General features: G+C 48.7%; 1 protein-coding gene across 6 annotated transcripts in view; it reads left to right on the top strand.

The window, feature by feature from the left end:
- rpp14 (ribonuclease P/MRP 14 subunit) overlaps nucleotides 1–14,534 on the top strand; it is a 29,894-nt gene extending 15,360 nt beyond the window's left edge. For 2 of the 6 annotated variants that reach the window (XM_072472397.1, XM_072472398.1), the window contains exons 3-4: nucleotides 12,437–12,515; nucleotides 13,647–14,534. In XM_072472397.1, the coding sequence (XP_072328498.1) occupies nucleotides 13,780–14,298 (519 nt within the window). In that variant the 5' untranslated portion in view covers nucleotides 12,437–12,515; nucleotides 13,647–13,779 and the 3' untranslated portion in view covers nucleotides 14,299–14,534. Of the gene's footprint in view, nucleotides 1–9,353; nucleotides 9,431–12,436; nucleotides 12,516–13,646 lie in introns of those variants that run through there. The other 4 variants (XM_072472402.1, XM_072472403.1, XM_072472399.1 and 1 more) reach the window with 4 other exon arrangements.
- The last annotated feature ends 1,773 nt before the right edge of the window (nucleotides 14,535–16,307 follow it).

The raw sequence follows: 16,307 nt of genomic DNA, 5'->3' as shown, positions 1-16,307 counted from the left end.
ATCTGCTCCACCAACCGTGTCAAATTGAGCTTGTGCGGGGCCCCCCACCTCCTAGCTACCTGGATCCCCATGTATTAGAAGCTCCTCTCCGCCCACTTCAGCGGTAGCTCGTCTATCCCCCTTCCCTGGTCCCCCGCATGCACCACAAAGAGCTCACTTTTCCCCACGTTGAGTTTATAGCCCGAGAAATCCCCAAACTCCCTAAGGATCCGCATAATCTCCGCCATCCCCTCCACTGGGTCTGTAACATATAACAACAGATCATCAGCATATAACGACACCCGGTGTCCGTCCGTCTCTCTCTCCCCCCCCCCCCCCCCCCCCGGACCAATGCCCTTCAACTCCTAGACTCCCTCAGTGCCATGGCCAGCGGCTCAATTCCCTGTGCAAACAACAAGGGGCATTAGGGACACCCCTGCCTCGTCCCACAGTACAACCTAAAGTACTCCCACCTCCGCCGGTTCGTAGCCACACTCGCTACTGGGGCCCTATATAAGAGCCTGACCCATCTTATAAACCCTTCCCCGAACCCAAACCGTCTACATTGAGGAGCGAAATCGGCCTATGCGATCCACATTGCAATGGATCCTTATCCCACTTCAAAATCAGCGAGATCAGCGCCCGGGACATTGTCGGGGGCAGCGTCCCCTCCTCCCTCGCCTCATTGAAAGTTCTCACCAGCAACGGGCCCAGCAGGTCCCCATACTTTCTGTAAAATTCAACCGGGAACCCATCCGGTCCCGGGGCCATCCCTGCCTGCATGCTCCCCAATCCTTTAACCAGCTCCTCCAGCCCAATCAGCGCCCCCAAACCAGCCACCTGCTCCTCCTCCACCCTCGGGAACCTCAGTTGATCCAAGAATCGCCGCATCGCCGCATCCCCCTACCCCCACTCCGGGGGCTCAGACCTATATAGATCCCCATAGAAGTCCCTAAATACCTCGTTTATTCTCACCGCACTCTGCACCGTATTTCCCCCCCCTCTATCTCTAATTCCACCAATCTCCCTTGCTGCCTCCCTCTTACGAAGCTAATGTGCCAGCATCCGGCTCGCCTTCTCCCCATACTCCTATACCGCACCCTGCATTTCCCTCCACTGCACCTCTGCTTTTCCCGTGGTCAATAGATCAAATTCTATTTGGAGGCTACGTTTCATAAATCCGGCATCATCCCAATTCGGGGCATATACGTTCACCAGTACCACCCGCGTCCCCTGCAACCTACCACTCACCATCACGTATCGACCTCCATTATCCGCCACAATATTCATCGCCACAAACGACATCCGCTTCCCCACCAGTATCGCAACCCCTCTATTCTTCGCATCCAGCCCCGAGTGAAAGACCTGCCCTACCCATCCCTTTCTCAGCCTGACCTGATCTGCCACCTTCAAGTGTGTCTCCTGGAGCATGACCACGTCTGCCTTCTGTCCCTTTAAGTGCGCGAACACCCGGGCCCTCTTGACCGGCCCATTCAGGCCCCTCACATTCCATGTTATCAGCCGAATCAGCAGGTTACTCGCCCCCCCCCCCCGCCGACTAGCCATCCCCTTTTTTAGGCCAGCCACGCGCCCGCGCCTCCCGCATTCTCCAGTTCCCCAGGCGGCGGACCCCCGCCCCGACTCCCTCTACTACCTCCAGCTCCCCTTTGGCCAATACAGCAGCAACCCAGTTCCCCCCCCACACCCACCCCCAGCCAGATCACCTGTCCAGCCATTTTGCTCCCCCCATTACACTCCCGTAAGTCAGCTGACTCCTGCTGACCCCGGCCACTCCCGCCATACCAACGACCCCCCAGTGTGGGAATCCCCCCCACCCCCCGTCGATCAATGTGCGTTCTCCTCCAGCACCACCCTTCCCCCAAGGCCCTGCCCCTCCCATAGCACGGGAAAAAGCCCACGCTTTCCATCTGAGCTGGCCCCGCCTCCTACGGCGCAGCTCCTTTTTCTGTGACCTCGCCCCAGCTCCCCATCCCCGGGCTTCCACCCCCCCCCCCCCCCCTTCATCAGCGAGGACCTGCCCCTAAAGTACCGGCACCCACACTCCCACACCACCCCCACATCATATCCACTCACCCCTTCCCATTTCCCCTCTTCCCAACCTGAAACCATAAGAAGAACACCCCCAAAATACAGTAAACACCCCACCACAGTTCGAGTCCAGCTTTTCAGTCTGAATAAAGGTCCACGCCTTATCTGGCGTCTCAAAGTAGTGGTGACGGTCATGAAACGTGACCCACAATCGCGCTGGCTGCAGCATTCCAAACGTCACCCCCTTCCGATGGAGAACCGCCTTGGCCCGATTAAAATCAGCCCTCTTCTTGGCCACCTCCGCACTCCAGTCCTAGTAGACACGGATCTCCGTATTCTCCCACCTGCTGCTCCGTTCTTTCTTCGCCCATCTCAGGATGCACTCTTTGTCCATAAAGCGGTGGAACCTCACCACTACAGCCTTGGCGGCTCGTTGGCTTTAGGCCTCCTTGCCAGGACTCGATCAGCCCCATCCAGCTCCAGGGGCTTCGGGAAAGCTCCCGCACTCATCAGCGTGTTCAGCATTGTAGCTACATATGCCCCAGCGTCGGACCTCTCCACTCCTTCAGGGACACCCAGACTCCGAAGATTCTTCCTCCTCAACCTGTTCTCCAGGTCCTCAAACCTCTCCGGCCACTTGTGTAGCGCCTCGTGCGCCTCCACCTTTACCGCCAGGCCCCAAATCTCATCCTCGTTCTCTGAGGCCCTCTGCCGCACCTCTCGAATCGCCGCCCCTTGGGCCTTCTAGGTCTGCACCAGCCTTTCGATCGACGCCTTCATTGACACCAGCATTTCTGCTCTCAGCTCCGCAAAGCAGTTTTTAAGGAACTCTTGCTGCTCCCGCGACCACTGCGCCCACGCTGCTTGATCGCCACCCGCCGCCATCTTGCTTTTCCTCCCCAGCTCTCTTCGCTGCTCCAAAACCACTTTTTTGATCGCTCCACTCCTGGTCCACTCCATACAGTGCTGGGGGAACCTTACTATCACCTTCCCACACTGGGAACCGTCGTACAAGTGCCGCTGGGGCTCCTCAAAAGGGCCCAAAAGTCAGTTCTTGGCGGGAGCTGCCGAACATGTGACCTACCTAGGCATAGCCGCAACCGGAAGTCCTCTCAGCTCCCTTCATGCAGCGTCGGATCCTGTCAAGTAGATTGTTTATGTTTATGTTGTTTGAGGCAACATCGATTTAAAAAAAATTTTTTTTTTTTTAACCCTGAGGCATCCAAAATCAGAGTTGATATTTTCAAACTAAAAACTTTGATGGTTTGCTGTACATGAGACTTTTGAATTACTTTTAAACATGAGCCAGAAACATCCATTAAGTGGCAGCGCAAACAAATCTAAGGTGGAATTTTTATTTTTAAAAAAATATTTTTATTCTCCTTTTTCACATTTTCTCCCACATTTACACCCATCAACAATAAACAATAATCAGCAAGATATGTCAATCCCCATAACAATAACAACGATCCCATCCTCCCACCAGCCCCCCAAACATCAGCCCGCATGTTTACATAAACAAATGACAAAAAGGAATCAGGGATTACCCATAGTCACCCTTCATCTACACAGCCCCCCTCCCATCCCCCAACCGTCCCACCCAACCCGCCCCAACTAATGTTCAATGTTATCCAGTTCTTGACAGTGCATAATAAATAGTGCCCATGATTTGTAGAACCCCTCCGCGCTTCCCCTTAACCGTGTTCGAACTTAACCTTCTCAAGGGTCAAGTATTCCAACAGGTCTCCACACCCCACACACACACACACACACACACACACTGGGTGGAGAGGCTGCTCTCCATCCCAGCAGGATTCGCCTCAGGGCGATCAACGAGGCGAAGGCTATGATATCTGCCTCTGCACCCGTTTCCAACCCTGGCTGGTCCGACACCCCGAATATGGTTTCAGGCGCACCACCTTGGAAATTACCCTAAACACCTCCTTCCAGTACTCCCCTAGCTTTGGACAGGACCAAAACATATGAATGTGATGAGCAGCCCCTCCCCCCGCAACGCGCTCCGCACATCCTCTACTCCTTCAAAAAATCAGCTCATCCTCGCCCTCGTTAGGTGCGCTCTATATACCACCTTCAGCTGTATCAGCCCCAACCTCGCATGTGAGGTAGAGGCATTCACTCTCCGGAGCACCTCACACCAGACCCCCTCCTCTATAACTTCTCCCAGTTCTTCCTCCCACTTTGCTTTGATCCCTTCCAGTGGTGCCTTATCCTCTTCCAAAATAGCTCCGTACACCGCTGACACTGCCCCCTTCTCCAGTCCCCTGTCGTCGTCACCACCTCCAGCAATGTGGAGGCCCGGTTCCTCTGGGAAGCTCTGTGTCTCCTTCCTGGCAAAATCCCGAACCTGCATGTACCTAAAGACTTCTCCCTGCTCTAGCCCATACTTCGCTTCCAGATCCCTCAATCCTGCAAACCGACCCCGAAGAAACACATTTTTTAGCGTCTTAATCCCCTTCTCTTCCCATTTCCGAAAACTTCCATCCCACCTCCCTGGCTCAAATCTGTGGTTCCCCCGAATCGGCATTTCCCTTGACCCTACCCCCAACCCGAAGTGTTGGCGAAACTGCCTCCAGATTTTCAATGAAGCTATTATTACCGGACTCCCTGAATATTTCCCTGGAGCTATCGGGAGCGGCGCTGTTGCTGGTGCCTTCAGCCCCGACCCCCTGCACAAACTCTCCTCCATTCTGACCCACTGAGAATCAACCCCTCTGATCCAGCTCCGCACCTCTCCCACATTCGCCGCCCAGTAGTAGTACAACAGGTTCGGGAGACCCAAACCCCCTGCCTGCCTTCCCCTCTGTAGCAGCACCTTTCTCACTCTGGCCACCTTCCCTCCCCATATGAATGAGGTAATCCTCCCCTCAATCTCCCTAAAAAAAGACTTTGGCAGGAAAATCTGTAGGCATTGAAAAATAAACAGGAATTGTGGCAACACATTCATTTTAACCGCCTGTACCCGACCCGCCAGTGACAGAGGCAGGCCATCCCACCTTGCCAGATCGGCTTTCAATCTCCCCACCAAACTAGTGATGTTGTACCTGCGAAGCCTCCCCCACTCCCGGGCAACATGCACCCCCAGATACCTAAAATCAGTCCCTGCCCTACGGAATGGCAGCCCCCCCACCCCTGCCCCCCATCCCCGGCCGAGACACCACAAAATACTCACTCTTGTCCGGGTTCAGCTTGTACCCCGAGAAAAACCCAAATACCCGCAGTAGCTCCAATATTCCTCCTATCGACGCACTCGGTTCCGACACATACAGCAGCAAGTCGTCGGCATATAAGGACACCCTATGCTCTATCCCCCCCGCACTATTCCTTTCTATGCTCCCGAACTTCTCAATGCGATGGCCAATGGCTCAATCACACGTGCAAACAGCAGGGGGGACATAGGACATCCCTGTCTCGTCCCACGGTGGAGAGAAAAGTATCTCAAACTGATATTATTTGTGCGGACACTCGCCTTCGGCGCCTTATATAATAGCTTTACCCAGTTCACAAATCTTGGTCCAATCCCAAACCGCGTCCAATGCCACAACTACCTCTTGTTTCCTTCCCTTCCGCCGGTGTCATAACGAAGTTCAAAACCCTCCTAATGTTCGAAAACAGCTGCCTCCCTTTCACGAACCCCGTCTGATCCTCCCCTATCACCTTCGGGAGGCACTCCTCCAGCCTACCCGCCAGTACCTTCGCCAACACTTTTGCGTCCACATTCAGAAGTGATATGGGCCGATACGACCCACACTCCGTCGGATCCTTATCTTTTTTTAGCAACAGTTAAATTGATGCCTGCCCCAAGGTTTGTGGCAACACCCCCTTCCCTATCGCCTCCTCAAACATCCCCACCATAAGGGGTGCCAACCTATCTTGCATTTTTTATAATATTCCACCAGAAACCCATCCGGCCCTGCCACCTTCCCCGACTGCATCCTCCCAATCGCATCCTTTATCTCCTGCTCCACTATTGCTCCTTCTAATGTAGCCCTGTCCCCCTCCCCTAGCCTCGGGTACTCCAACCCGTCTAGAGATTCCTGCACCTCACGGTCTCCCCCGGGTGGCTCTGACTTGTACAACCTCTCATAAAACTCCTCAAAAACCTTGTTAATCAGCACTGGAGCCACCACCAACTTCCCTGCCCTATCCCTCACCTGAAGAATTTCCCTTGCTGCTGCCTCCCTCCAGAGCTGACCTGCTAACATATACCCCCTTATCTCCATGGTCATAAACTGCACCCCTTCCTCGTCTCAGTTGGTGCACCGCCTTCCTGGTGGACAGTCGGTCGAAGCTCGCCTGTAGTTCCTTCCTCTTTTCCAGCTTCGTCGGGTCCCCATCCTCTGCATACCTCCTATCTACCTCCAACATCTATTACCCTCTGCCTCTCCAACCTCGCTTCTTTGTCCACCCTGGCCTTAAACAAAATGACCTCTCCCCTCACCACCGCCTTTAGAGCCTCCCAGACGACTGCCTTCGACACCTCACCCGTACAATTGAAAACCTGCATATTCCTTAATTACCTTTTCAATTTCCTTACAGAACACTTGGTTCCCCAAAAGCCCCACATCCAGTTTCCACCCCGGTCTCTGCGCTACCCCCTTCTCCAGCACCATATCCACCCAGTGAGGAGCGTGATCTGACACTGCAATTGCAGAGTATTCCGACCCCTTGACTGTAGCCAGCAAAGCCTTCCCTACCACAAAAAAGTCAATCCGCGAGTATACCTTATGGACCGCTGAGAAAAACGAGTACTCCCGTTCCCTTGGGTGCAGGAACCTTCAAGGGTCCACCCCTCCCATTTCCACCATTAGCCCAGCCAGTGCCTTCATCCCCCCTGATGGGACCAGCGAGCACGGCCGTGATCTGTCCAAACTTGGCTCCTGCACCAAGTTCCAGTCTCCCCCCCCCCCCCCACAATCAGCTCATGCGTGTCCAAGTCGGGAATGGCCCCAAACACGTTCCTCGCGAATCCCACATCGTCCCAATTGGGACCGTATACACTTAACAGCGCCACTAATCTCCCCTCCAGCTCCCCTGCCACAATCACATATCTACCCCCCTGATCTGCCACCACCTTCTCCATCTGGAAGCGTACCCTTTTGCTGACCAGCACCGCTACCCCTCGAGCCCTTCCATCAAATCCGGAGTGAAACACTTGGCTAACCCAGCCCTTTTTTAAGTCTCACCTGGTCCTTCACCCTCAAGTGAGTCTCCTGCAGCATTGCTACATCGGCTTTCAAACGTTTAAGATGTGCAAGCACCCTTGACCTCTTGACTGGACCTCCTAGCCCTCTCACGTTCCACGTGACTATCCTTACTGGGGGTCTCTCACCCCCCCCCCCCCCCCCAACTTTCTTATCCACCATCACCATACCACCGGGCCCTGCCCCATAAGCCTGACCCGCCCCTGTCCATTGTTAACATCGAACCCCTCCCCCCCCCCCCCCTCCCAAGAACCCCTCCCCCCTACAAAAGCTTCCCCCAACATCCATCCCTTCTCCCCCCGCCCCCCCCCCCCCACCCCGCACGCCTCATAGGCCCATTAAAGCCTGCTATCCAGGCTCCAACGCCCTCCTCTCACCTCACCCCCGTTCACTAACTGACTTAGTGGCTCCCCCCGCCAGGACCTCTCGCCCCCCTTCCACCCAGTTCCAGAGAAAGAAGCACCAAAACAAACCCAACAATCCAACCCCTACAATTCACTAACATAACATTTAACCGTCGCAACAAAGAACGCCATTAACTTGAACACTGTAACAATGCAAAGAGAAGTAAATTTCAATACAAATCAGTAAAAAGAAAGTTGTAACATTTATACATTTTCCAGCTGCTCAAACACAGTCCACAGTCTCTCTTCCAGTTCCGCTCTTCATGTCTGTCCCAAGCCTTCTGCCCTCACGAACGCCTCAGCCGCCTTCGCTGTCTCAAAATAAAAGTCTTTGGCGTTATATTTTACTCTCAACTTCGCCGGGTACACCACACCAAATCGCACCCCCTTCTTGTACAAAACCGCCTTCACGCGCTCAAACGCCGCTCGTCTTTTTGCCAACTCCACCGTCCAGTCCTGGTAGATCCGAACCGCAGTACCATCCCACAGCACCTCACGCTTCTGCTTCGCCCAGCTTAATACCTTCTTCTTCATGCAAAACTTATGGAAGCAGATAATTACTGCCCTTGGCGGCTCGTTCACTTTGGGCTTCGGCCTTAATGACCGATGAGCTTGGTCTAGCTCGTACATGGTGGGGGCTCTCCCCCTCCCCCATCAGCTCTGCCAACTTCTTAGCGAAGTATTGCGTTGGCCTTGGGCCCTCTGTCCCTTCGAGCAAGCCCACAATTCTCAAATTGTGCCGCCTTGAGTGGTTTTCCAAGTCTTCCAGCTTTGTTCGGAGTCCTCTGTTAACCTCCACCACCCTCCGCAGCTCGTACCCCATCGAGGTGACCTGGTCGCTGTGTCGTGACACGGCCCCCTCCACCTCCTTCATCTTCTCGCCCTGCTCTCTCACCTCGGCCGATGCCTTTGCCACCTCCACCCTCATCGGGCCGATTGCCTCCTCCACCAATGACTTCTACACGACCGCCGTCTCCTTCCTCAAGGCCTCCATGTGCCTCACAAACTGTTTTGCCAGCTCCACCGCCATCACCTCGGTCATCTTCTCCACCAAAAGTAGTGCGGCCCCGCCTTGCAGTTCGGCTTCCGCCATCCTGTCAACACTTTTGCTCGTCTTCTCCTTCAGTGGCGAACCCGCGTTTCCTCCTTTCTTCGACGCTGCTCTTCGCATCCTTTAACGGCTTATTGTTTTTTATCTTCTTTCTTTTCTCCTCTCTCCCCTTCACCCTCCTGTCCTTCATCAATCTGACTTATTCTTTTTTTGAAAAAAAAGGGGAGAGAAAAAAAAACTTTTACCAAACTTCCTTAAACCTTCTTTCTTTCTCCTCTGCATTCTCCCAGAGCTCCCCTGGGATCAGGCTACAGCCTTCTTTCTTCCTCCTAGGTGGGAGCCATCCGACGTGGAGCACCCTCCCTACATGGTGCCCTGGCCTCGGGCCTGCCGCCTCGGCCTCCTCGTAGCTCCGCCCCCGCTGCTCTGACCTCAACGCCGGGCCCAGCGCCTCAGCCTGCCGCCCGACACCCGCGCGAGGTTCTTCGCTGGTTTTTAAACCGGCCCCGCTGGCTGCTCGTGACGGCCCCCAGGTGGAATTTATTAATCATGTAGCCATTATTACTCTTTTGCCTTTTGAAAGTGTGCTTGGATATACCTTCAAAATTCACACCTGACACACATGTTCTGAAAATGTTAATTTTGCAGATTGGAGCTGCCTTGCCTGTTGATGTATTGAGATTTGAAGGAGAAACATTGACATCTATATTGAGAGTTAAAAGCAAGTAGGTGTGCATATTAACAATTTAAAGGCACTTCATAATACAGTATGGAGAATTTAATTTTTTTTAAACATTGGTAGTGCATTTTATTTTTTAAAAGCCTTTTCAAACATATAAGCTAAATAACAGAGTCATTTGCATGTTACAGGGCCATAATACAGGTAGGACATTACTAGTGCAGAACTAGTTTTCACATCCATCACCAGATCAAGTGCTATCTGCCTGCACTATCCTCAGCCAGAATCAGATATTATTCTGATGTGGGTGGCACAGTGGTTAGCACTGCTTCCTCACAGCTCCAGGGACCCGGGTTCAATTCCGGCCTCGGGCGACTGTCTGTGTGGAGTTTGTACTTCCCATGTCTTGTGGGTTTCCTCCGGGTGCTCTGGTTTCCTCCCACAGTTCAAAGATGTACAGGTTAGGTGGATTGGCCCTTAGTATCCTAAAGGTTAGGTGGGGTCACTGGGTTACGAGGACAGGGTGGAGGTGTGGGCTGAAGTAGGGTGCTCTTTCCAAGGGCCGGTGTAGCCTTGATGGGCTTAATGGCCTCCTTCACTGTAAATTCTCTGATATCATGAGAGAAACAATAATTCCTAATTTATTTTCTGCAATATCAACCCTCTCTTTAATCGCTTCTCTCCCCCTGCCTCCTTGCCCCCTCATCACCACCCTCATTTCCAACCAGTGTGAAGCTCATGGACAGCTTTGTCATGAAGGTTGACATTATTCGATCCGCTTTCTCTGCTGTTCCAGCAAGTAATTAGGAAAGCTAAGAAATAGAATATTATAATTTATTACGAGGGAAATTGAATGCAGAAGTAGGGAGGTTATGTTTCAGTTGCACGGGACATTGGTGAGACCACATTTGGAGTGCTGTGTGCAGTGTTGGTCATCCTATTTAAGGAAGAATGTAAATGCGTTGGAAGTAATTCAGGGGGTTTACCAGACTAATATCTGAAATGGGCGGATTATCTTTTGAGGAAAGATTGGACAAGCTAGGCTTGTGTCAGCTGGAGTTTAGAAGATTAAGAGGTGACTTGATTGAAACATACAAGATCTTGGAAGCCTTGACAAGGTGGATTTGCAGAGGATAGTTCCTCTTGTGAGAGAATCTAGAACTAGGGATAACTGTTTAAAAATAACGGGGTGCTCATTTAAAACAGATGAGGCAAAATTTTTTCACTCGAGGGTCATGCATCTTTGGAACTTTCTTCCTGAAAAGACGGTGGAAGAAAAGTTTGAATATTTTTAAGACAGCAGTGGATAGATTCTTGGTAAGCAAGCGGGAGATAGGTTGTCAGGGTTTGACATGACGCAGATTTGAGGTTACTATCAGATCAGCCACGATCTTATTAAATGGTGGAGCAGGGCGCGCATATTCTGTCACTCACTCACTCCCACACATAGCCAATCACACTCATTCCCATGCGCACATTCATTCAGTCACACTCACTCACTCCCGCACTACTTGCCTTCCCTAGGCCCACCGTGGCCTTACCCTCCCTGGGCTTACCATACCTTTGCTTCTTTTAGCCTAGCAGCTCTCTAAACACTCACCAATGCTACTGTCTATTAGTAACAAATGTGGGAGAGAACTGGTCAGTGATTGGAGGAACAGATCCCAGTGGATTCTTTCATTGAAACCTGCCTCTTTGACAAGAATTTTAAAAACTGGATTGGGGCAGCCTGGCCCACGGGTATTACCTTCAACAAGCCTGATATAAGCCATTGTCATTCGGCCCTTGCCAGTGATCCCAAACTCTTCTCTGGCTATTCTTTCAGGTTGAACCAGATTGTTTGCAATTTCAGTGAGCTATTTTGATGCTGAACAAAGTTTCAATCACCATCAATATCTTGGGGCTGCTATTAACTAGAAACTGAACTGGTCCAAACACACAACCTCTACCACCTAGAAGACTCAGGGCAGCGGATGCATGCAAACACCACCAACCACACACAATCCTGACTTGGAACTATATTGATGTTCCTTCACTGTCGCTGGGTCAAAACTCTGGAGTATAAATGTTGGCTTTGCCAGTGACACTCACATCCCATGAACAAATAAAAATGGTGTCTCCATCATAGAAACCATCTAATCTCACTCTTTAATGCCTCCCACCTAGATCCCTGCCTCAATCCATCTGCTAGAACCTGATTTTTTAAAAACATCTATACTCTTGGGATGTGGGCATCACTGGCAAGGCTAGCATTTAATGCCTCTCTCTAATTATCTTTGAGAAGGTGGTTGGTATCCATCTTCTTGAACCACTGCAGTCCATGTGGTTTAATGTTAGCCAGGACACAGGATAACTAACCTCCTCCTCTTCAAAGTAGAACCGTGTAATCCATATGAGCAGGCAGATGGGGGTCTCGGTTTAATGTCCCATCCAAAAGATGAAAGACCTGATCTATACCTTTGTCACCTCCAGCTTTGATTATTCCAATGCTCTTCTGGCTAGCTCCATTCTCTATCCACTGCAAAGTTCAGCTCATCCAAAACTGCTGCCAGTATCCTATCGGCACCCAGTTGTGCTCTCACATATTCCATGCCTTCACTGACCTATATTGGCTCCAGGTCACCAAATTCCCCCAAATTTTAAATTATTATCTTTATGTTTAAATTCTGTTATAACTTTTCCCTTCTCTGTTACCTTCTTTAACCTTACAACAAGCCTGCATTGAACTGCCTGTTCCTCTGACTCCTGCCTCTTGTGCATTCCCCACCCACCCAAATCTTGACATATACGCTAGAATTCCCTTGCTAAATCTCTCGGCTTTACACCTCCCTTGCTTTAAATCCTTTCTGTAAAACTCAACTCTTCAGCAAAACATCAGGTCATCACCAAAAAAGCTCCTTTTTGTCAGCATTTTTGTTTGATTCTGTCGCTGAAGTACTTGGGAATCGTATTTTTAAGGCTGCTATGTAAATTCAAGATGCTGTAAATGAATAGTAAAATAAATGTCACTGCATACTCTTAAAAGATTTGTTGAGAATGTCTCTGTTTACAGTGGCCTTGTGAAGCTATGGAGTGCATTGACCCTTCTGGGATCCTATCAAAATCAGAAATGTGCTTTCAGAGTGACACAGGTATTGTATGTAGTTGCTATAAAATAATAGTTAACCTTTTCAATTTATTTTTTAATTAGAAAACTGTAGATTCATCAGTTATCTAATGGTTGAGCAACCTCAATGGACCATGAGAGTTTGTTGAGTGAGGGAAACTTAAATATTGTTTGTATTTTACATTTAGCTCCAAGTACCAAGTCTCATCCAGGGTCCTAAGCAGGGAGAGCAGCTATCCACTGGCCATCAGCTGAAATAGTTAATTAAGGAAACTAGCTTGAGCTGGTCTTTGCTGTACCGTGGCTATTTAATTAATCTACCTATAATTTCCCCCTTTCTACGATGCTTGATATTATTTGCTTTTACTCTCATCTCAGTGTCTCTCTCTAACCAAGCCTATCTCGGCAAATAGATCTTGTTACTCTCATAAAAATAACCTAGACTGTCCTGCCACTCTACTTATTCCATTTCACTATAGACAATATACTGGTTTCAAAGCTGAGGTAAGGCTGGTGACAGTCCGCCTTCTCACAGCATCCTGTGACCGAATGAAGCACAATGTCTATGGACTGAGCAGGAGAAGTAGGACAAAACTCTTATCTGGAGATACATCCTGTTGGATCGATCACTGGAGCAGATCTTGCAGAAAGGTGCATTGATATGGAGGCCCTTCGATGTTGATTTTAACTTTGTACCTCCCAGTTAGAGGGTGGCACAGTTAGCACTACTGCCTCAGTGCAAGGGACCCGAGTTCGATTCCGGCCTTGGTTGACATCTTTGTGGAGTTTGCACGTTCTCCCCGTGTCTGTGAGAGTTTCCTCCGGGTGCTCCGGTTTCCTCCCACAGTCCAGAGATGTGCAGGTTAGGTGGCTTGGCCATGATCATGCATGGGGTTGTAGGGATAGGGCAAGGGAGTGGGCCTGGGTGGAGTGCTGTTTGTTGGTGCAGACTTGATGGACTGAATGGCCTCCTTCCACACTGTAGGGTTTCTATGGATTCTGTAATTGAGGTCAAAACCCATGAAAATGTCACCCTTGATGGGAACTAATTTTTGGTTGTATTCTTGATCTTCAAATGTATCAAACTGATTCTGAAACATTCAGCTTGTTTGTTTCATGTGTAAATTAATTGCCTTTTTATCTTTCTATTGTATAGGTCTCCCCATTTCTTCTTGCACTATCGGGCAACAGTAGAGAATTGGTGTTGAACTGAAATCCCTGACAAATCACAGGTGTTTAAAGTGACCCACTACTCTTCTTGGAAAAACTGGATTGTAAAATTAGAGAAAATGCCTTTTGGTGCTCAAAGAGTTATCCGTAGTATCTTTCAGAGCCCTTTAAAAATGAGTCAGTGGCACGCAGGCAGCATCTTGACGCTACAGAATGCTTTTCTTCGGTCAATGCATCTTCAGGTTGGCGAGAGACTTGAGCTTACCAAAGCTTTTACCCAAAATGATGTATTCGCCTTTTCAGAATTAACAGGTGATATGAACCCACTACATTTCAGTGAAGATTTTGCCAAAGCCAACAAGTTTGGAAAGCCAGTTGTACACGGTGTACTGGTTTGTGGATTAATGTCTGCAGTTCTGGGAACCAAGATGCCTGGATGTGTTCTTCTGTCCCAGGACCTCCGTTATCTAGCACCTTTGTATATAGGTGAGCGGGTCTCAGCAATTGCGGATGTTATTAAAGTAAGGAGGTCCATAGCTTGGATTGCTGTTTCATGTATTGTCAAAGAAACTGAGAAGGTTATAATGAAAGGAGAAGTGAAGATTATGCTGCCAGAAGGTAGAAATCAAAATGTATGATTCTTATCATTGAAACTGGAAAATAACTTGGAAAACGTTTTCATCGGATACTGCCATTTTTTAAGTGCATGTTTTATGGAAACTACTGAAAAACTCGTAAAATATTTTGAAAATGAATGCTATGTTTTCAAACAATATTGTTTGACTGGTATGTTTGTAATAACAGATCTCTGTGACTATAAAGGCTCCCTTGTAATGACAGCACAGAATTTTATTTGATAAACTTTTGTTTCAAAGGAGTGTCTCTGCTTTTGTTATTCAGAAATATTTTTCTTTCAACTTGGTCCTCGTCAATGTGAATGGTGTTCATGCTGGGGTATTAAACATTTCCCACTTTTACCATCCAGTGTCAACGTCAAAGAAAGGAACTTGCATTTGTATCATACCTTTCACGGTTTCAGGATATTCAAAACTTCTTTACTGCCAATGAAGTGTTGCCACTGGTGTAATGTAGGAGTGTTATGTAGCCAGTTTACACAAATTAGAATTCCTTGCAAAAATTAGTGATCAGATCACCTGTTTTCAGTTATGTTGTTTGCGGGATATATATTGGCCAGAACACCAATAGGACTCCCCTGCCAATCCTTAAATAATGCAATGGGGTCTGTTGTGGCATCTGAGAAGACTTTCATTTAACACCTTACCTGGAGATGGAGCCCCTAACAGTACAGCACGATGATCACATTTCTGGAATGGTACTTGAGCCCAGAACCTACTGATTTTGAGGCAAGTAAAGTCAGGTACAGCATGGTGATATAGTCAGAATTCATGTACTTTGGTCCAAGATAGTGCCTCAGCCCCAACCGTACGGGAGCACCTCCTATTATACTTGTGACATTTTTCTATTCTACACATTGGCTATTTTGTGACTTGCATCAGATTAGCTTTAAAAAAGGGGAAGGCAATTTGCATTGTGCTCCTCTGCATACTAAAAATTGGAGTGAGATGGCCCAATTTATTTCACAAAGGCCCCTTTCAGAAATGTTTTTTTTCAATTGAATGATTTTGAACCTAGCTCCCAGGGTTGTTAAATCCAAAATATAACCCACTGTACTGCTCCATTCCACATTAATTCCAGCTGAAATTATTTAAAGTGAAATTTTGTTCCAAATGCTTGTTACAGTTTATCAAGCATTCTTAGTTTACTACTACTCTTTGTTTTAAGGTTTCAGTGCTCCTAGTCTATAATGTGAAATGGAAAACTACAAACAGGCCAGTGCGCAATAACATTATTTGCAATGGTTTTTAAATAGAAAATGTATTTTTTGGTCATTGTAATACATAAAACATGATGGCACTAAGGATCACTGAAGTTTCAGATTTTGTATGTTATAAATTGAATAAAATGCTGGTTAGGTTGCAATGTAGCCTGCAGTTTGAGAATTCAAATACTTTGTTTCCCCGTATAATTTTCAGTATATGTTGAAAGACGGGTTGGATTTCACTGCAGCTTTCAACACTAGAGCAGCACTCCAAAACGTTTCACTTGACTATAAAGGAATGCATTTTTCTCATTAAATGTAACTTGAAGTTTGACCTTTGGAGGCTGCAAACCCATTATCATCAATATCAAAGAAGGTTCACAGCCAGAAATTTAAAATATAAATCCTAACCAACTGCAGAAATAGAGATGTGTATTGTTAGTGTTCACGTGGATGCTGATCCCACATTTGCTGTTGGTGGGAGGGAAACCACATTTGCTGTTGGTGGGAGGGAAAAGGGGTGGAGAGGCTTGAGATGTTCGGATTATAATTAGACGGTTAAATGAGGCCAATTCCACTGAGCTGGATACTGAGGAAATGCATTGGCGACTGATGTTGAGTGTGTCAAAGACCAGAGAGGAGAAGGGAAATGCATTGCTGTCACAGCTACTGAAAATAGTGTTTGCGATTTTGATAAGAGCCATTTCAGTGTTGTGCCATTGACACAAATCTGATTGGAAAGATTGAAACATGGATGAATGGGAAAGATTGGAACAGATATGGGAAGTGACGACCTTCAAAAACTAA

Source organism: Scyliorhinus torazame, chromosome 13 (assembly GCF_047496885.1).
Source record: "Scyliorhinus torazame isolate Kashiwa2021f chromosome 13, sScyTor2.1, whole genome shotgun sequence".
Taxonomy (NCBI): domain Eukaryota; kingdom Metazoa; phylum Chordata; class Chondrichthyes; order Carcharhiniformes; family Scyliorhinidae; genus Scyliorhinus; species Scyliorhinus torazame.
Note: the sequence above shows the minus strand (reverse complement) of the source record. Positions and strands in the feature narration are given on the sequence as shown.